The sequence below is a fragment of the Euphorbia lathyris genome, chromosome 3 (assembly GCF_963576675.1).
Source record: "Euphorbia lathyris chromosome 3, ddEupLath1.1, whole genome shotgun sequence".
Taxonomy (NCBI): domain Eukaryota; kingdom Viridiplantae; phylum Streptophyta; class Magnoliopsida; order Malpighiales; family Euphorbiaceae; genus Euphorbia; species Euphorbia lathyris.
The window spans coordinates 43596225-43618105 of NC_088912.1; the positions used below are offsets into that span (position 1 = coordinate 43596225).

Genomic DNA, 21881 nt, shown 5'->3' on the forward strand with positions numbered 1-21881 from the left:
ACAATCTCCTTGTCTAGAAAATTGGGAAAAAATAACTTCTTGATAATAATAATAATAATAATATAACATAATATTGACATAAACTTCATTGTAAGTATAATATTCCAATATCTCTTTAATATTTTATTTAATATGTCTCAAACTTCAATGAACAACTATTATGTGAAACTTTATATCTATTTGTACCAAAATGCATAAAAATAAAAAAATACAATCCATATCAATTAGCTAAACTCAAACTAAAAAAAAAGAGTGGATTTCAACATGTTCCGAATTAGAAAAATTAATCTAACTTCAATTAAAACTAAAAATTGAGTTCATAAAAAGCCGAAAATCTAAATTTTAGTTAGAGTTAACAATCAAAACGATAACATTTAGGAACAGATACTAAAAAAGAATGCAAATATACAAAATCTTTATTTTAGTCATTTTGAAAAATAAATAAATAAAAAAGAAAACATGGATAAGGTAGCGAGAGGTATGGAATCTGGATAACGATAGAAATGGAATTTCATCTCTGAAAGATGAAACTATAGCAACAATTGTTTAATAAAAATAAAACAACAGCACAATTGAGAAAGCCAAAAATTGAGTTCATATAAAGCCGAAAATCTAAATTTTAGTTAAGAGTTAGCAATCAAAACGATAACACCTAGCAACATATACTAAAAAAGAATACAAATTTACAAAATCTTTATTTTAGTCATTTTGAAAAAAAAAGACAAATAAAAAAGAAAACATGGATAAGGTAGCGAGAGGTATGGAACCTGGGTAACGACAGAAATGGAATTTCATCTCTGAAAAATGAAACTATAACAACTATTGTTTAATAAAAAGAAAACAACAACACAATTGAGAACAAAAATAACTACAACATATGAAAAAAATCGAATAATTACCTTGAGAAACATAAGAATTTCTTGTAATTTTTGACACTTTTGTGTTTTCCGGTTTTAGTTGTTCATGCATCTTCTATTTCTGTCGGATTTCTTCAATTGAAGCTATCAGTTTGGAAAAAAAAAAGACAAATAAAAAAGAAAACATCGATAAGATAGCGAGAGGTATAGAACCTGGGTAACAATAGAAATGAATCTGAAAGATGAAACTATAACAACTATTGTTTAATAAAAATAAAACAACAACATAATTGAGAACAAAATAACTACAACATATGAAAAAAAATCGAATATTTACCTTCAGAAATATAATACTATCTATCGTGATCAATGAATATAATGGTGAAATACTATCTATCATGCTTTATATAGAAGTTTATTTGTGACTTTTGGATTTCCTTTGCTTTGTGTTTTTTCATCTTCCCTTTCTTTTATTATTTTAATTAATAGGCTAGTAATTATTTAATATATTATAAATATAAATTTGTTATTTTTAATTAATTAAATATTTATTTTTAATTAATTAAATATTTTTAATCTGATTTTTTACTACGTTGACAACTCATCGAAAAGACTTCTAAAACACTTCTTCTCATTTCTCTCTGCTTCCGTAATTATATATAGAATAGATATTATAAATATAAATTTGTTATTTTTAATTAATTAAATATTTTTAATCTGATTTTTTACTACGTTGACAACTCATCAAAAATATCTCTAAAACACTTCTTCTCATTTCTCTCTGCTTCCGTAATTATATATAGTATAGATATAGATTATATATAATTTTTTAAACATAAATTTCCCTATATAATTTAATATAAAATCTGGTTTAGCCCGGCCCGGCCCGGCCCGGCCCAAGCGGTGAACAGGTCTTACATCGTGAAAAATATAGCAGGGAAGAGGAGAAGAGCGTAGAGAGAGAAAAAGAGAGAGAAATGAGCTTGACAGCATCGTACCTAGCGAGGAGAGCAGCGCAGAAGGAGAGGGTTCAGATCCTCTACCGCCGAGCTCTCAGAGACACTCTCAACTGGGCCGTCCATCGCCATCTTTTCTATCAAGATGTATATTTCCTCTAATCCCATCAATCTCAGATCTCACTCTTCGTTCTCCAATTAACTCAACCATTTTCTTTTTTAGGCCTCGAATCTCCGGGATAAATTCGACGCCAACAAACATGTGGTTCGTTTTCATTCCTTGCCCCTTCTCGGCCTCTTACCACTTGTGCGCTTAACAGTCTGAGAAATTTAAATTTCTTACAATGAAAAATCAGTTTTCTCGTAAATTTGGACCTTATAATTTGATTTCAGTTCTGTCTCGTAGTTTGGGCATTCTTATGTTTGTATTGACGTTGACCATTTATCTTTGTTTTGGTGGATTTTTAGGAAGACCTTGACGCAATTGATAGAATGATTGCTCATGGTGAGGCAGAGTATGATAAGTGGCGGCACCCTGATCCCTATATTGGTAAGTTTATGCCATTTTTGGAGTGAATGTGCGGGCATAACTAACCAAGCCTAGGAACACAATTAGTTACGTTTGATTGGTTAAGCTAATTTAAATTAAGTTTGTGTGCGAGGATGATTATGAGTAAGCGCGCGTCTTTTGTATGTGTATGTATGTAAAGTATGGGTTCGGGTTGATCATCAATAGGTTCCCATTTACTTAACAAGGTATATCTTGTTAAAATGTCAAAACCTTAAGAACATAAGAGAAGTCAAAAAGATGATTGTTCAAAAACCTAAATTTGTGTATGATATTGTTAGATTGCTTCTCAATTCAATTTGTGCTGTGTTTATTTCTATCTATTACATTTATTGACTTATGCAAGCCTATCTTTCTAGCATGGTTCCTTTTCTCTCATTATTTAGTAAATGCTTCATTCTCATTGCAATTTTGACTGAAAAAGTTGTTTTTTTTATATATTTGGAATGTGATAATTCTTTTGCATGCCTTAACCTGAGATTCTAGATAGTTTATCTTGATTCACTCTTTTATGGTGAAATGAATTCTCCTAGATTTTCGCAAGGCTGTTAAATTTAATCCTCATTTGAATTTTGACCGGAAAGGTTGCTCTTCTGTATATTGGCATTTATAACTTCTTGCATGCCTTAGCCTAATATTCTTGATAGTTTTGTTTTGCTTCAGATGATTTAGTTGAATAATTTCTGATGAAGTGGCATCTCAAGCTCTAACTTGCACTCTTTTGTGATGAAGGAATGTTCCTAGATTTTCTTCAGCTGAATCTTTATCGCTTTTTTTTGTAAAAAGAAAAAAAGTGAATTTAAACTGTTATATTTCGGGTATTCCCTAAGTGTCTTTGATCTTTTTGCACTTTTTTGGATGGTTTCTGGGATTTAGGCAGAGTTTTGGTATTTTGATTTCTCCTTGCCCCTTTTCCGTAATTAGGTTTAGAGGCATGAAAGAATCAGATAGAATGAAGTAAATATTTGCTTGAAGCCTTAATAACTTTGTGAAAACCTGTATGCTATATTGCCATTGGATGTTGGTATAGGAGATTTTATGGAATGGCATTAGTTTTTTTTTTTTTTTTGAAGTATGGAATGGCATTAGTTATATCACTAGGAATTGAGAATCAATGTAATTCCTTATTAGCTGTTTGTTCAAACTTAGCTTTATTTATCAGTTGCTTCACTGTTGTAATTTCTAAGACTGTGTCAATGATGACCCAAATATTGATTCAATTCCTTATGCTTGCTGTCGAACCTGGTTTCATTGTTTTCATTGCTATTAGTATGGGAAACAATCATTGAAATCTTAAGAACCTTTATCATGCTTTCATCGTTTTTTCAAATTGTTTTTGGTGAGAATGTTTTTTCTGTATCATTGTGAGAATATCATGAGTTCTGTTCTTCCATCAGTGCTCCAATTTGGAACCTATCACTGTTCTATTACTCACAAATTTTTGTTTGCCTACAGTTCCCTGGGCTCCTGGAGGTTCCAAGTTCACAAGAAATCTACCTCCACCTCCTGGGGTAATTCATTTTAATTTAGCGACTTTGTTATTTTCCTTTTACTTGCTCAGTATTCTTTCATTCAGTATCTTTTTGTTTTGCATTTGACATTTAGCTGTTGCAATCATTTACTTATGTATTTATGCTCTGATAACTTAAAGTTGAACACTTCATTATCGTTTCTCTAAATGTATATGGTGGAACTAAAAAGAATCATAATTGTGGCTAAAATGCATTTGGTGGAAAGTAAACAAAAGACCTGCATTCCGTTTCTTGTAAGGTGTATGCTTTTGTTTGCATAGATTGATTCAGCATGGACCTAATATGAGTATTGAAGATATAATATATGTTGTGCACCTCTCTACTTTATACTGGGTTTTACAAGCAATTTTCCCTCTGAAAACATGTCTTTTGGGATACATCATGGTCATAATTTAGGAAGAGATGGTCTTTACTTACATAAATCATGTACTCACGTTATACAAAGGCTGAAAATTCATTTTTTCTTCATGGTTTTCATTCTCAAAAATATACATCCTTTAGGTGAATCTGGGTACTACTTTGTCTTTTTTTTTTTTTTTTTTTTTTTTTGAAAAAAAAAACTTTTTACTCAGAACAAATCTACAGTTTTTTTCCTCTTGAGATTGATATAACTGTAGAAAAAACTGGAGAGATGCTCAAAAAATAAAAGACGGTGAAGAAGTGAGGGTACAATCTACTCAATTTATGGAAGGATTTTATAATCTGTTTTGTGTGCTATTTTCATTCATGTCCAGTATTGGTTCACAGAATCTGAAGTACAGTTACAGCATACATGAAGGTAGTATTTGGTTTGTAAGTTGATAACTTGTGGCAAACCAGAAAAATATATGGAGGGTCCATAATATAAGCATAAATGCCAAAATTATAGTTATCTTAAATATTTTGATATAATAAAATGTACATATAACAATGGAAATGCATAATTTTTTTGTTCTAAAACCAATAAAAACATAAGAATAAACATATCAATGAAATAACTATACACTTACATTGATGTTTGAGTTTAAAAAAACTAAACCAACCACCCTTTTAATTGAAAACAAATTCTTTTAGTATTTTTTATTTTTATATATTTATTTATTTTTTATATTTGGTCCTTTTTGTGAGTTAAGTTATGAAGAATTTCAACATGTGTGGTAATTTTTGTAAAGAGGTTTAGGTCTCAACATAAAGAGCGATGAACCTCAAATTGATATTTTCAACTTGAGGGAGGGTTTGGACCCTGATGCCCCCCACCCAAAAAATAATTATACCCCTAGTTGTGACGCATGGTAGCTGTATGGAATTTGGTTTGCTTTCTGCTTCTGAGTTTTTCTTCTTATTTATTATTTTTGGGGTTAATGACAGGTTCAGATAGTGTATGACTATGGGCGTGAAGATAATGACTGAGTCCACATCTTTTTCTATAGCCATTAATAAAGGTTAGCTCTATAATAAGTTGTTTGGTATATCATGCTGTGGTTGTATTCATTCTTCAATTAAATACAATGTGCCTGTCTGATACGTCAGATGATTTGGTTCTGATTGTTGCAATAAGTCAATTCTTTCTCCTCCCTTTTAATTTGAATGCAACAAGATTCCGTGATTGAATTATTTTTTCCCCTTCCTCTAGTGGCAAGTATTTGAATAAATATTTTGTGGCAAATTCTTAAATTATTATCTGCAGTATTGCTACTGTGGTCTGATAGTGAAAGCAAAACAAGAAAGACTAGTTTATTTCCAAGCTAATATTGTGGTTAGGTCTGATTTTTGTTTTGATTTGTGTTTTTTACTTCTAAGAAGTGTTTTGATGGTGTGACCCTGGAAGTCCTTTTAACACTGAGCGCATTCAGTTATGGACAGGGTACCTCTCCTGTTTTGTTCTCATTGGTAAGTGGCGTGTTGCAGTTTTCGGTGGGATCCATGAATGCTCCAGAAGATAGGATAGTGATTGAGGACAGCATCTTGTTTGTGTTTAGTGTGAAGGAAAATGGTAGACCTTAAGATATGTTGTTGTCATCACTGCCTTGTATTTGTTTTTTTTTTTCTGAAGAAAAATATAATTGTGCTGCAGAATTGATGACTTTGGTGCAAAACTGGGATGAAATGATCTGGAATCCCTTAATTGAAAACACTTTATTTTCTTGATCTGATTAGGGGGTTCATTTAGCTACTGTCTCTCTCTACTAGGACTAGAACAGGACTCTTGACATTGTGCCAAGTTTTTTATTGCAAAAAGATTTCAACTTTTTTTTCCCAGGATTTGAACCAATGGAATGTCTTTTATTAGTCATTAAATATGCTACAAAAATTACTCAACTTTGTTTATATTTTATTATGATTATAAAAATTACTCAACACCCCGAATCATTTCGGGACTAAGGCTTTGTTGTTCGGGACTAAGGCTTTGTTGTTGTTGTTGTATAAAAATTATTCAACAATGGTTGTACTGCTAAATTTGCTTATAAAATTATAGTTAAATTTATGCTTGAAAGATGATGTGGTTTTATTTTGACCATACTGTAGGCATCTTAACTGCGGTCTATTAGTAACGATGAATTGAAGTTTTAGGATAATTTAGTGGATCAATGTTGTCTCTGATGTAAGAAAATCATGTTAATTTTTTCTGGAACAGTTTAATCAATCATGACAAAAGTGAAGTTTAATAACTATCGGAAAAAAAAAGAAGGTAAAATTAAGTAATTGTCATTGTATTTGACCTAGTTTAATCTATGTCTTATTGTTTTCTATATGTTGGATTGTTTTTTAATTATAAAAATTTGCTAATATGTAAATTTTGTTATGGGTTTTAATTGCTTATTTGACCTAGAGGATATCAGGTTTAAAACTTATAATTTTTTAGAGGAAAAAGGTATTCTATTATGTACAAAATGCATATATCACATGCCTAGTTATTAATTATCAACACCAAATTCGATTGAAATTGAATCACTTGTTTCAAATGCATTCAAAATTGCAAATTATACAAATTTTTTAGTCATGAAACATAAAAAAAAAAAACTGTTTTTAACTATTAAAAGAATATATTTAGGTGTCTATGAAATGAGTAATGTATTTTCAATGGAGTTTGATATTCATAGTTAACTAGTGACTAGGTGTTCGATGTATTAAATTGAAAGATATTAAGCAACAAAATGAAAGATAATGAGTAAAAAAAATAAAATATCGAAAAACTAATCAAGGGCTAAAATATAAGTTAGAAAAGAAGAAGATAAAGATGCAAAAAAAATAGCTTAGAGTGTTTGCTACAAGGACTAAAATATAAGTTAAAAAAAAAAAAAGAAGATGAATATGCGAAAATAGCTTGAATGTTTGCTATAAGCAATTTTATATCTTAATATTTACAAATTGGTTCGATTTACTCCAATTGCACATTATGTTATTATGACTAGGAATGAGTACGGTTCGGTACAATTCGTGGATTTGAAAATTTCCAGATTGTATCTACTAAAGTCAATGGTACAATTCAGTTTCATCCTAACGAAAAAGTCAATGGTTCAATTCGGTTCCGTCCCGACTCATTACAACAAAAACATTTGAAAGGAGCCGACTTAGCATAGAGATTATTGTTGTTTCTAAGAGGTGGTGGAGCTCCTTTTATGTGCTTTATATCCCCTGGAGGCTCCTTCACAACATTAGGACCTCTAACCCAAGTTGAGTTCGCCACTTGCTTTCCTTTATCTATAGGCCTCAGTTATTCTCTAACATAGAAGAGCTTTCTCTCCCATTCGTCTAACTATGCCCACTTGTAGTGCTCAATTTTGATTCCGCCTTTAGTGCCAAATTTCTTACATCTTGCACCCTAATCACCATTTGAGTCCCGATTTATCTTGAATGATGTACCTCAACCTTTCCAAGTACCTAGACAAGCTATTCCATCAATTGGACTCTAGCTAATAACCTCAAGAATTTTGAGGTGTACTCGTGCACACTGCAACTCCCTTGCATACACTTTTGGAAGGAACTATAGATATATTGCTCATAATCCGATGGAAGAACCTTTCTCCCAACATAGCTCTCATTCATGGCCAAGACCGAATCGGTTCCTTTCCCCCTCATCTTCGTTCCTCCCCAAGTTAATCCCACTAAATCGAAGCTCCTCCCTTCCAACGATAGCAACCAACCTCATTCTCATATGGTATAGTATACACGCATATTGAAAGAGCCACTCCAAATTTGATAACCAATCAAGAAACCCCTCAATTTCTAATCTTCCCCAAATCTGGGTAAATCACTTTCAATTTAAAAGCATCATCCCTGTCAAAATTTGTCCTAGGTGGATTCCTCTCATTCTCATTCCCACCATAAAAGGTTCCTCCCCACAAAACCCAAATCCCTATTTCCTCTTGGTTCATTATGCCCATACACACATCATCATCATAATCAACTTCATAATCATCACTAACAAATTCATCAACTGTGAACGAAATTAGTCCCCATTTCCTCGTGATTTCTTAGACCTCTAGGGTTTGATTGTGGTTGAAATGGATACTTTTTAGGTGGAGGTGGTAGAGGACTTTCTTCTTTCTTCTGTTCCCTCCTAAGGCTTGTTCAATCATGCCTTGAAGTTCCACCTTCATTTGCTCCATCAAAGCCCTCATTTGCTCATTTGAAGCCCTCACCTCTTGCCTCAAATCTTCAAGCATTTTATCATAGGCCTCCATGTGTTCTTAAGTTACTCTAAGTTGAACTATACCAAAGAAAATTTGGTTTAGAAAACGATTGGCTCTGATATTAATTAATATGAATTTGAAATGGAGAGCTGAAAAGTGAAGGTTTTAATCCAAAAACCAACAAAGAAATAATTCTAAAGGTTAAACTTAAAGGAGAATGAATCCACAATTCATAAGGGATGAACCTAACCTCCATTAGAGAATTGTAATTTTGATTGATCAAAAGATGCATTACAGTTTAAAAATGGACTTTATATACCCACTAAATCCTAAAAAGAAATTACAAAATAAGCTCCAACATCAAACTAACAATGAGTGGCAAATCTGTGAGTATTGGAGGATATAAAAGTCAATGGGACCTGTACAAGAATAAGTAAACTCAGAAATAAAACCTTTAAAAATCAACAAAGGCTGGATATAATATATGCCCAGAATCCTTAAAACTACTAAAGTTTTAACGGTTTAATTTTAAAAAATAAATGATCAGAAGTTCCATCTTTAAACCGTTAAAATTCCATTTAATTATGAGTTTAATCTCAAGAAAAATAAAAAAGAAAGTCTACATCTCTAATTAAAAGAAATTCAGCTATCTTTTTGGTCTAACAATTTGATATTCTAGGTTAACAATTAACACTAATCCGAATTCGAAACAGACAGGTGCTTCTCAAAAGATAAAGTTCTTCCATAAATATTTAATGAGAAAATTACAAAATTGGATCAAATGGAAGATCCATTTACATTTTTAACCCATTTACTCAACCTATTACATATCTAGACTATATTTGTGTGACTTTCCCAAAATACCCTTAATATATATATAACACTTAGAAATTTTTTAGCCATTCGTCGTTCGCCCTCCCATCTGACTTCGCAGATTTTGCATATTGCAAAATTTGCGAAGATAATGTTTGAGTTATTAGATGATTTCAATTCGCAGATTTCACAATATGCGAAGTCTGAACGTGTTTTGGCGAAGTGGTATATAACAACAAAAAGACAAAACAACAAGGGATTCCAAGATTAAAATCATAACATTATCAAAATTTATAACAAGATTGCCACAATACAACAACAACAACAACAACAATAAAGCCTTAGTCCTGAAATGATTCGGGATCGGCTAACATGAACCATCATATAAAACTGTGAAATCAAGTTGTATCAGCGACATAAATTCTCTCCCTCCGCTCTTTCCTATCCACTGCCATATTTTCCTCAATCCCCAATAAACTCATATCACTCTCGATCACCCTCCTCCAAGTTTCCTTAGGTCTTCCCCTACCCCTCACCACTACATCCCTTTGCCACTCTTCAGTCCTCCTAACCGGCGCATCAAGCGCTCTTCGTCTTACATGACCAAACCACCTTAGTCGGTTTTCCCTCATTTTATTCTCAATAGATGTAACCCCTACTTTTGTCCTAATTATTTCATTACTCACCCGATCCTTTCTCGTATGACCACACATCCATCTCAACATACGCATCTCCGCCACCGACATCTTATGAGTGTGACTGTGTTTCACTGCCCAACACTCCGTACCATATAACAGTGCTGGTCTGATTGCCGTGCGATAGAATTTTCCCTTCAATCTATTTGGCATACCGGGGTCACAAAGGAAACCCGTAGCACTCTTCCACTTCGCCCAACCAAATTTAATCCTATGAGCAACATCTCCATCTACTTCTCCATCCGTTTGGATAATAGATCCTAAATACCGAAAGCAATTCGATGCCTGAACAACTCTCTCATCTAGTGTGATTGTCCTTGTCTCCCTACTCCTATCGCCGCTAAACTTACACTCCAAATATTTTGTCTTACTTCGGCTCAGTTTAAAGCCTCTAGATTCTATAGTTTGTCTCCATAGTTCCAACTTCCTCTCCACGCCTTCTTTCGTATCATCAACCAACACAATATCATCTGCAAACAACATGCACCATGGTATACCATCTTGAAGTGAACTCGTTAGTTCATCCATAACGATGGCAAAAAGAAATGGGCTTAGTGCAGAACCTTGATGCACTCCAATCGTAATAGGGAACTCTTCAGTCTTCCCAACACTGGTGCGTACACTTGTGCATGCTCCCTCATACATGTCCTTTATGATGTCAACATATTTCCGCGAAATGCCTTTCCTTATTAGGGCCCACCAAAGTACTTCCCTTGGTACCTTATCACACACCTTCTCCAAGTCAATGAAAACCATATGCAAGTCTTTCTTCTTATTTCGACAGTGCTCCATTAATTGTCTCATTAGGTGGATGGCTTCCATAGTTGATGGGAATCTATATATAATATAAAACAGTAACGATAGAGCTGAGGTGTCACTTCCTCCTTTTTTACTGATAAAAAATATAATATAATATATAATATATTAAATGTGAAAATAAAATAATAATATTTAATTTATATAGCACCTTTATATCATTAATTGTAACTATTAGATTATATTTTTGTTAATATTTATATGTTAAGATGAATCCGTGTATCGCACGGGCCAAAAACTAGTTTACAACAATAACAACACTAAAATCATAACATTATCAAAATTTACAACAAGATTGCCACAATAAACTAGACGGAAATTTCTCTCTGTATTGGAAGTCCAGACCTTTTGGGATAAGAAATGGAAGTCCAGACCTTTTGGGATCGATGTCTCCCATGGTACACAACAAGATTGCCACAATAAACTCCAAACAAACCATTTTAAAGTGAATGTGACCAATCTTGATGGGAATTTCTCCCTGTATCAAAAGGAAAGTCATCTCATCTGCATCCAAGGACACCGTCTTCTTGCGGGATGTTATGTATTCAACCACCTTCAGAAAAATTTAATCGTGTTAGGTAGAAAAAATAGAGATTTGGCTTCGCGAAATGAGGATTCGCGAATATAAATGTGCAAGGAAGAGGATGATTTTACTTTACGAAACGATGATTTTGCGAAGTCTGCGAGGAGAAATGTGACGCTCTGACTTCGCGAAAGATGATTACGCAAAGTCTGCGAGGAAAAAGTCATGAACTTTACCCTCGCATACTTCGCGTAATTATCGTTTCGCGAAGTTAAATCGACATCTTTCAGGCTCTTTCTCCTCGCAGACATTCGCGAAAACGGCATACGCTAAGTGAATTTCTGGAAAAAAACCTAGAGAAAATAGTATATACTTACATTTTTCGATAAAAACCATATGATAAACTGGAAAAAAACGATGAAAATAACGTAGAATAACAATTTATTCGATCCGCGCAAGAAGAAAGAAACTAAGAAACGAGCAGGAACAGAAAGATGGAGAACAATAGCTTCGTTTTGTAGGAATAGGAAGATGAAGAATTAAGAGATGAAGAGAGGAAGAAGAGAAAGACATGGTGCAGATTTTGCGAAATATAAAGAAAGAGAGGAAGATCAAAGGTCTGCGAGAACAATCGTTTTCACGTAAGGAAGAGAAAGGGGAAGGGGGAAGATGAAAGGGTGAGAATATTTTAAAAAAGTTATATAAACATAATCTACATATGTAGTATGTTGAATAAATGGATTAAAAATGTAAATGGATCTCCTATTTGACCCAATTTTGTAATTCTACCATTAAGAGCACATACTTGGTGCTAGAAATTGAGCTATTAGTAAGAAAGTTGGTGCTTCAAACAAGAAATCTGAGTTATGATTCGATGAATCAAAAACATTTATTGTTTAACTATGTTACTTCTATGTGCTAGAAATTTGTCGTACACGCCGAATGCTATAATTTGATAAATAAAAATAAAAATAAAAATAAAAATGGCAAGCACATCCTTGGGATTCCACGACCACGGAGGAGGAGGAGATCTCCATTTTACTTTTGTTTTTTAAACAAATAAATGTCTATATCTTTCACAATATCAACATCTTAGATTCTTATATGGATCGTGCTTGTTGTAATCTACATATTCCATATAATTAAATTAAATAAGATAATATTTAATTTTGATATAGGTAATAAATAAAATAATAATAATCATAACCGTATCCCATAAATTGCATTGTTTTATTAGAAATTGACAAATCTATATTTATATAAAAACAAAAAGTTTGTACACCTAATATATTTTATCATATCTCAAATAGAATCCATTCAAATCGCTTAAGTTAGAGATCTCAATTTCAAATTCTAATGTTCGTAGTAGGCTTTAATTGGAAAATAAACCACCTAAAGGATAATTGAACAACAAACTCTCGAACTGATTAATCAGACCTAAATAAATAAATAAATAAAATTCTGAGAGACACATATCTAAATTAAATTCTAGCATTGGAATTATAGTTAAAGATGAAGAATGTAAGAGAGGCAAATAAATAAATATAAGGTAGAGAGAAGTGAAGTGTAGAAATGAAAGGGGCATGATTCCTATATTATAGGTTTGTTAGTTCACACTAGATATAGAGGGAGATGGAACCGGGTTTACCAATTCTCTCTTTCTTATCTTTTATTTCGCATCTTTACTTTTTTTTAATATTAACAAATTCCAATTCCATAAACATGACAACATGTAATCTAACTTCATTCATTCCACTCTTCCCATTTCTTACATTTTATGTCTTCTCATAAAACTCTTCTTCTATCAACAACAACAAATTCTCTCCTTCCTCCGCACCCGCGACAATGGACGATGCTACCGAAGAGATGGTGAGGGCGAGGAAGATCAATCCTCACAGATCCATCACTATTAACGGAGTTATTCTACGTATTTCTGTCTCTCTCATTACTATGCTCTTGCTTTTATGGGCAATCCGCAGCGGCTTCCATCTTGCTGCACATCCAACCACTCATGTTAAGTACACCAACTGGGCGTTTCGGGTTGGCGTTCTCACTATGTTACTTGGTTTCATGTTTCTCCTACTCGGCATTCCTATTCTGGCCGACTTAGTTCTCAATTTGTCTCACCTATTGCAAGAAGATGCTGGGATTCATAAAGGTTAGCTACCTTAACTGATGATCTCATTCACTTAGAATAGAATCGATTTGACATGATTTCGATGCTCTAATTCGTTGTATTTTTTAAATTTGATGCAACAGAAAAGAAATTGTCAGTTACTATGGTGTCAAGAATGATCAACCTCTACCATTCAATAAGTGTAAAGATGATAGGAGTAGCCTTGAACTATAAGAATCAAGACACACAACTCAGAATCACATAATCAGGAGAATATTACAATGCAATAACTTTGTGTTTTCAATTCTACATTTGTCTCTGTTATTTTCCTACAGTCTGCTCATACTAGTGTTTATTATCTTCTCAAATTAGCTTTCCACAATTCTCACTGTAATGCCTGCTTGGCAGCATGGGAGACGAGGAATCTTCCCAAAGCCATAGCTGGAATCTTTGCAATTGTGATCACAGTGATGGTTCTATGGTGGGCAATTTACACAGGAGTTAGGCTTGCAACTGAACCTGGGAATGGCACTTATATTTTCTTGACAACTTCAATAGGAATGCTCACCATTATATTCGGTTCTATTTATTTTATTATCGGACTTAGCCTAATTGCAAAGCTAGGATTAGATTTATTTGACCAGTTGCAGCAGAAGAAAAAAAGAGGGACATTGCATTACTCAAGATTGAAGGAATGATAATGTGGATGTACTTTTTACTACTGCAACTCACTACTTTCTTACCTATCCTCAGTCTATTGATTTCATATAATTCAAGTGTTGTATATAAATTCATATCTTCTTGTAGCAAAGAAAATTCTCAAATTCTAAGAATCCAAAGTTTATGTTCTATTGTATATAAAATAGTAGAAATGAATTTTAGCTCACTATTAATACAGAACAAGATAATTTAACAAGTCTATGATATTGTCAAGATTCGCCTCAGCATGTTTCCTCTATGCCAAAAAGGTTTTGATACCATTTCGAAGAAAAGAGATATGTTTATAAATTCTGTTGACAATTCATTTCCAAATAAACACGGTACTTCGCATGTTAACACTAACACCGCAACTAAATAAGCTAACTCTGACTTAACTCTAACCATAATATAAAAACAGGAAATGCATGAACTGTTTCAACAACCGAAAAGAAAACAAAATTGACCAGGGTTTTCACTGCAAGTATTAACACTGCCTAACAAGTGGTCCTTAATTGAACAAAATACTGTTTATATACAGCTTTCTGAAGCATTAGCTTCTGCAATATTTCTTCCTAAAAAAGCAAATGAGATGAAATGTTTATATACATTAAACAAATCCTAAGTTAGACCTGTTTCTAAGCCTACCTAGTACCTACTATATTGATATGTTTTGAAGCTGAACTATATCAATCTCTTTCTCGTTAACCATCTGACTATGTTGTAGCAAACCCACCTTAGGTTTTCATTGTAAGACTTTAGTTTTGTCCCTCACTCTGTGAAGGCCATTGCTAAGAATACTAGATCCACCAATGCCAAATTTGCAATCACAACTTGTCAGTTAAACCACTCTTCATCCTCATTCCTGCGGTAACTCCTTTGCTTACATGACATGCTATATCCCACAAGAAACCAGAAAACATTTTTAGCATATTTAATCTATCTCTCATCTTGTTACTCCTGAGTCCTAAGCTACATTACAGCCACCATAAATCTTTTCGCATTCACCATCCTGATGACTATTAAAACAAGCAGGCAATCCTTTCCGCAATACAACTCCTTACATCTAGTTCACAAATCCATTACGATCACTGTTCTTTTGCAATGAGAAAATATAATACAACAATAGAGGCACATAAAAGTCTGAAATCCACCACAAAGGCATAAACACATTGCCAACCTCGAGTTAAATTTTAAACCCTGAATAGTATGTTATGCAACCAATAGTTGTGGATTGAGACTTGAAGAACTATTTTAATTCCCTCACATATTGTAACATTTAGATGCCAAGGGACATACCTCAATCTAATATTATGATCCAGTTGTACTTCTATAATCATCCTCTTATAGTCTTACTACATTTTCCCAGCCTATACAGCTCTTTTCAGCTGAACCAAAACTTCATTCTTCTTGTAATACTTAACTGTAGAGTCTGTAATAAAGCAATTAGTTGCCCTCTTCTGTTTCAGCAGCACCCCAGTTAATCTTCCACCTTTCAACCACTCTACATCCTTATGATAGCAGCAAGCAGATTAAAGGCTGCTTCACATGCAATTTATAATTTATTGAAATGACTATACAGATTGAAGGGCTTGCTCACTATGCACAGTATAAATTCGAACTAAAAAAAGAACAACCTTCCAAAGTTCTAAACCATACTCAAATGACTGAAATTCATCATTGATTTCACGGAAAAAGAAAAGAAAATTGAAGTAAGTTCAGTGGCAAGAAACATGAAATTCATTCAAGATTACCTCGAAGGACATGTACACAAGACAAACTAAGAAGCAACGGGAAATGTGATAACAAAAAAGAAAAAAATCAGATGAGTTTGAAAGGAAGAGGCCAAGGAGTGGACCTGGGGACCTCAACTCTATCCTTGATACGTTCAATCATCTTCTCCTTCTTCGGTCTCGAATTTCCGTACGATCCCTTAAATCTCTTCCCTTTCTTGGTCCTCTTGTCCCCTCTCCCACATAAGATCGGGGCCGCTCCTAATCCACCTATTGTCGCCGGTGACGGCGGCTGGCTCACCATCACCCGCCTTGCTACTGAGCCGCACAACTGCATCATCGTCGCCATCACTGCTCCCGTCCGGACTTGGGCTCAAACAATCGCTCAGAAAAGCCGATAACTAAAGGGAGTAGGCTTTTAGAAGAGGGTTATGTAAAACATTGGGCCGGGTTTCCGGGTCGGTCAAAGATTATGAGCAATAGAAGGCCCAACCAAAATAGAATTACTCGAATTAGCGGTTTTTTGGATGGTTGCAGTGATGGGATATGGAGTTGAGTTGCTGTGGCTCCAAATCAAACACGATGATCAGCGAAAAGACTGGATTTTTCTTCTTCTACACTGTTAATTGGGAGAAAACCCAGATAACAGAAGAGAGATATTAGTTGATACTTGAAGTGGAAACTGGAAAGGAAGAATCTTGGCAAGTAAAAGAAATGCAAGTGACTGCTTTAACATGGACTCATTCAATATCTCCTTCTTCCCTTCACATTCCTCAAGCCTTCTCAGTCAGTCTTGTTTCTGTTTTTCTTTATAGGTTTTTCATTTGAAGTATTAATTATTTCTCTTTACTTATGCATTGCTTAAGTTTGTTTTGTTGTAGAAGCTTGATGTTAAAAGACTTAGTGTATGTTGTGCCTCCTCTGATCAAACCCAAAAGGTGTCCTCTACAACCTCTATTATACTTTGTTCAGTTCTCAAGTTTTGGTTTTTCTTTGCATATGGCTTCTGCATTTATAAGAGGTTTTAACAATACTAATGCATTGTACTAGTATTTTGATGTTTTTGGAAAATGCATTCCCCGTCAAGACGCTTGGATGAAGGTTTGACAAGGTTCATTGGAGGGGAGGTGAGGTTATTTAGTTAACCTCGAAATCCCACCAATTTGGTGGGACTGAAATTGGAGTTATTTCAAGGTTTTCTAACCTCCATTTAAGCCTCACCTCCGTTTAAACTCCTTTACAAATAAGGTTAGCTAAATAACATCCCTTTAATTAACCTCCTCTGACCCCCAAAACAAGCAGACCCTAAGGGTCGGTAACGTGGATGAAATCTTATGCTTTTCTATTCAAAAAAGTAAAGTACCATGCAATAGCTTTTTGGCATTGCCATCTATAATAGCTCTCTTCATTGAAGATTTTGTTTGAGTCAGTTTTGAATTGATGCAGGCAAATAAGATGACTGTATCTGTAACAGGAGCTACGGGTTTTATAGGTAGAAGATTGGTGCAAAGACTGCATGCAGGTTTTCACCTTGCTTTTATTATTTAAACATCAAAAGCTTTTGTCTAATGTACTTGTCAACTTACTTAATATGCTGTATTCGTCTAAATTTCCTTCTATGAAACGGTTTATCTGTGATTTTTTCCAATGTTTAATTACTTCTAATGAGATTCATAATTATTTTTGTGCATTCTTTTAATTATGGGTGTTCAAATTTTTCATGGGTGAGCTTAGCTTTTCTTACATAACTTCTAAAAATATCTTAGGGTTCAAGCTTGAACGACCATATGTTTGATTATGATAAATTTCTTGTGGATACCTTTGTGTTTCTACTCTGGTGCCGAAACAATTTGCATCTTGAACCTAAGTTAATGTTGCATGATTTAGTTGCATTTTGTTGGCTGTCAGCTGCTGCAAATAGATCCTTACAAATGTTAGATATTCTGCTGTTTAAAGCTGATTAATCTTATTGACTGAAAACTGAGATTGAATGAATTTGTATGGATGAAATGGGCTAAGCTAGAGTTCCTCTTATCTGCTTTGTTGCAGAAAATCATTGTATTCACGTCTTGACACGTTCCAAATCTAAAGCAGAGCTAATATTTCCCGGTAAGAAGGTAATAAATACTTCTAGTTTTCTGCATTTTGGGTTTGCAATTTACACTTTATTAAGAATCTCACCGTTGAAAAGGTTATGTACAAGGGGAAAACTAACTTTTAATGTCCTACAATGAAATGAACTCAAAATTTTCAATCAAGGAAACAGATTTTTCTTGTAAAATATACAAATCAGTTACCTCTCTTTTCCTTTCATACATCAGCACTGTTTATCGTAATTTGTATATTATGTTTTCTTGTAATTTTTTTTCTCAAGGATATTTTTACATGGTGGATTTGTAGTCAAAGACTTCCCTAGAATCGTTGTTGCAGCAGAGAGGGACTGGGGTAAAAGTATTGAAGGTTCCAATGCTGTTGTAAATTTGGCTGGTATGCCCATCAGTACAAGATGGTCATCTGAGGTTAGTATAGAAGGGTTTCATTTTGATAGTTCTTACTTCACCATATCACATCCTCTATAATAATATGAGAAGTTTCGTGCTGCACTATCGTACCATTCACATATGGCATTAATATATCATTTGTTTTTTTATTGGGTGTTGGACAAGAGCCTTTCTCACGCAGTACAAATCATCAAATTTTTTCTTTCTTTGGTGTAAACCAATAATTATCCTTCCCTCTTTATGACGAAGGGAAAAGTCCTCTTTTGTATTACATGGCTCATTGTCAACAATTTCCTTGTTAAAAATTACAATAGCATAATTTTTTTTGCATCTCAATGTTGATTGGAATCTGTTGAAAATCTGTTTTGAGTTGTTAACATGATGCCATCAATACATAATTGAATTGGACTCATATGATGTTACCCACAAAAAACTTCTCTGCAAGCCGTTTATTTGAAATAACATGGATGTCTATCATTATCTAATCTAATGACTGTGTGGGTTAGTACATTGACAAAATTCTTAGATAATTTATGTACCTGTTTCCCCATATTCACAAATAAAGTCTAAGATGTTAATCAATTGTAAGTTCTTGAAGTAAGTTTTCGAAATGTACTTCTTTAATACATCAGGGAAAATGCAAATTTGCTGAAAGAGCACATTTGTCTGTAGCAAATCTAATGAATAGCTGGTTAATTTATTTTCTCATATGGAACCAGAAGTCTCCTTTGTCTTATTTCATCTGCCTTTCAAGCCAGAAGAATGAAATATTTGAATTTTACCACCATTTCAGATCAAGAAAGAGATCAAGCAAAGCAGGATTGGAGTCACTTCAAAGGTAAGAATTTATTTTCCTTACCTCACTCTCAAATTTGGGCACCGATAGTGTATAATTCCTCACTTATCCAGCAATTTAACTGATTTTGAAGGTTGTAGATCTAATAAATAATTCACCAGAAGAAAGTCAGCCAACTGTGCTTGTCAGTGCTACAGCTGTTGGTTACTATGGTTTGTTCTAATGCCTCGTCCTTCTCATGATTTTCCTTTCCTTACTCTATCCAAATCTCATTGTTTTATTTGCATTTCCTTGTGTCTGTTTTTTTGCCCTGTTGATTTCTTCTTACTTGGAGATTTTAATCTAAGTTGTTCCTTGAATCATCTTTGGTACAATCATTTATAATAGTTAGTGTAACTGAAGATCATGAAACATTTTATTGTTCTTATGAAGCTTATAGAATTTGGTAACCAGATAATTCATCATTCATTTAACTTTGTTTCTCCACTAAACGTTCCAGGTAGTAGTGAAACACAAGTATTTGATGAGCGCAGTCCTTCTGGAAATGACTACTTAGCTGAGGTAAAATAGAAGGAACACAAGTATTTGCATGTAATTTCTATAACATTTAAATTCTATAGAAATATGCTTGAAATGGATATCTTGAAATGTCACCGTCTTAGCTATGTAAGCTTCATAACCATGTCTTAATATCTGTTACCTTCTGTCATTTGGTAAATTTCAACAGAAACACAAAGGGGCGACATAAATTTATCTAGAAGTACAGAAATGTTATTTTATTAATAGAAACATCATATTTTCTTGATGAACATTGGCAATGTTCAACTCCAAGGTGATTGGTGCATTGAAGTCTTGTTCGGAGTTTGATAATTTGGTTTCTGGTTTTGTTGAATGAATAATGCAATCTGAAAATTTTGTTTGTAAAAAAATTTAGCCAATACTTCTTGATCTGTTCCTAACAGAGTAAACATTTTCAGGTATGTAGAGAATGGGAAGGAACAGCACTCAAAGTAAATAAGGATGTAAGAGTAGCTCTTATCCGGATAGGTGTTGTTCTCGGTAAAGATGGGGGTGCTTTAGGTATATCCATTGATATTCTAGTCCTTCACTTTCCTCGTGCTCAATTTGAAATGGAGTGACGATGGCAAAATTTATTCTTCATTATGACCTTTTACTCTGGCAGAGTTTTGCATGATATAATCAAATTCTGAGTAAAATCCAGGATAATTTCCTGGATCATATGCTCAAGCCCAATTTTATTCGTCAAAGAATGCTCATAGCCAAGTAGAAACTACTAAAATAATTTGGATTGACTTGTCTATTTTGTTGTTTGTATAATAAGTATTAACAAATATGTCGACTCGAACTTACGTCCTTCCTACATACGAGATATGTATTGTAGTTCTTCAACTACTATGAGCTCAAAGCTTTTGGGGACTAAACTGTTTTTAGTAATTATAACTAAAAAACTAAAGTTTGCCTCAATTTATAATTGAGGCAAGATGTGTATCAGATTTTGTAGTTGAAAAAATTTCACTGAAGGTCTCTAGTATCACAACTTGAACTCTGAAATGTTGATGTTTGAAATATAGTTGCAAATTCTTCAAAATGCAGTTTTTTCTTTTGTGTGCAAAATATTTCATTCGCAAATTCAGTTCATTGAGTCACCTATATAAAGCATTTCTCTTGAATTACATTAGTGAATATATAATTTGACGTATGTAGTTCTTGGATAGGTTCCTGTTCCTCTGCTGCTTTATGCATACACTTACATCTTTTCTTATGTGCAGCCAAAATGATCCCTCTCTTCATGATGTTTGCCGGTGGACCCCTAGGCTCTGGACAACAATGGTATATCATTCTTGCTTTCTCTCTTTCTGGCATTCTGTTTTCCAATTAAAGAGATGTCCTTGATACAAAATTGTTAGAATCAGAACTTTAAAAGCCTTTCAAAGAGGTTAATAAGTTTGCAGGATCTAACTAGTGTGTCCCCATCATGTTAAAGATCTTCCTGATGTTCTTGTAATTCTGCAGGTTTTCCTGGATTCACTTGGATGACATTGTGAACCTAATTTATGAAGCTTTATTAAATCCATCTTACAAAGGTACTTTCCCTCTTCATTTATGAAGGAAAAATTAGCATGGCATGGACTTAAATAGAAGCCTTGGACTTACAGTGAAACCTTAATTTCAATGTTTGGATGTGCAGGAGTTATAAATGGAACAGCACCAAATCCGGTTCGATTGTCAGAAATGTGTGATAAACTCGGAAATGTCCTTGGCCGACCCTCGTGGCTACCTGTACCGGAATTTGCTCTGAAAGCAGTCCTTGGAGAAGGTGCAACAGTGGTAAGAAGTTAGAAGTTTGTTCTGATGATAGATAGATGTTAGCTTATTGAATATTGATTATGAAGATGAAAACAGGTTTTGGATGGACAAAAGGTGATTCCTACAAGAGCTAAGGAGTTGGGTTTCCAATTCAAATATCCATACATCAAAGATGCACTTAAAACCATTCTTTGATAACAGAAAGAGACTTTAATTCTACAAGTTTCTTTCACTTGTTTTTGGTAGAGGATCAAACTTCTTTCAGGCATGGACACAGTCTTCATTCTAGTCTAAAACACAAGCTTTTTTTTATGGGTTCCATAAAGAACAAGGGGAAA

The 21881-nt window shown here is 33.8% G+C and overlaps 3 protein-coding genes across 7 annotated transcripts; 2 read left to right on the forward strand and 1 right to left on the reverse strand.

Annotated features, from left to right (window-relative positions):
- The first annotated feature begins 1796 nt into the window (after positions 1–1796).
- On the forward strand, positions 1797–6042 carry LOC136223425 (NADH dehydrogenase [ubiquinone] 1 beta subcomplex subunit 9). Of its 5 annotated transcripts, none has more exons than XM_066011395.1 (6): positions 1797–1960; positions 2037–2078; positions 2282–2363; positions 3837–3892; positions 5261–5334; positions 5696–6042. In XM_066011395.1, exons 1-5 carry the CDS (start codon positions 1835–1837, stop codon positions 5300–5302), a joined length of 348 nt encoding a protein of 115 aa, XP_065867467.1. In that variant the 5' UTR covers positions 1797–1834; the 3' UTR covers positions 5303–5334; positions 5696–6042. The 5 variants fall into 5 exon arrangements, with proteins under 5 accessions (XP_065867467.1, XP_065867468.1, XP_065867466.1 ...); XM_066011396.1 differs by having other exon boundaries at positions 5756–6042; XM_066011394.1 differs by having other exon boundaries at positions 5801–6042.
- A 9807-nt stretch (positions 6043–15849) lies between these two features.
- Positions 15850–16322, reverse strand: LOC136223416 (small ribosomal subunit protein bTHXm). The gene has a single exon (XM_066011381.1). The coding sequence runs from the start codon at positions 16265–16267 to the stop codon at positions 16007–16009; it is 261 nt and encodes an 86-aa protein (XP_065867453.1). The 5' UTR covers positions 16268–16322; the 3' UTR covers positions 15850–16006.
- Positions 16323–16449: 127 nt separating this feature from the next.
- Positions 16450–21854, forward strand: LOC136223415 (epimerase family protein SDR39U1 homolog, chloroplastic). Its single transcript, XM_066011380.1, has 13 exons — positions 16450–16704; positions 16800–16856; positions 17365–17440; positions 17968–18027; positions 18319–18437; positions 19213–19257; positions 19349–19427; positions 19715–19776; positions 20193–20295; positions 21006–21066; positions 21250–21320; positions 21425–21564; positions 21640–21854. Exons 1-13 carry the CDS (start codon positions 16633–16635, stop codon positions 21736–21738), a joined length of 1044 nt encoding a protein of 347 aa, XP_065867452.1. The 5' UTR covers positions 16450–16632; the 3' UTR covers positions 21739–21854.
- The last annotated feature ends 27 nt before the right edge of the window (positions 21855–21881 follow it).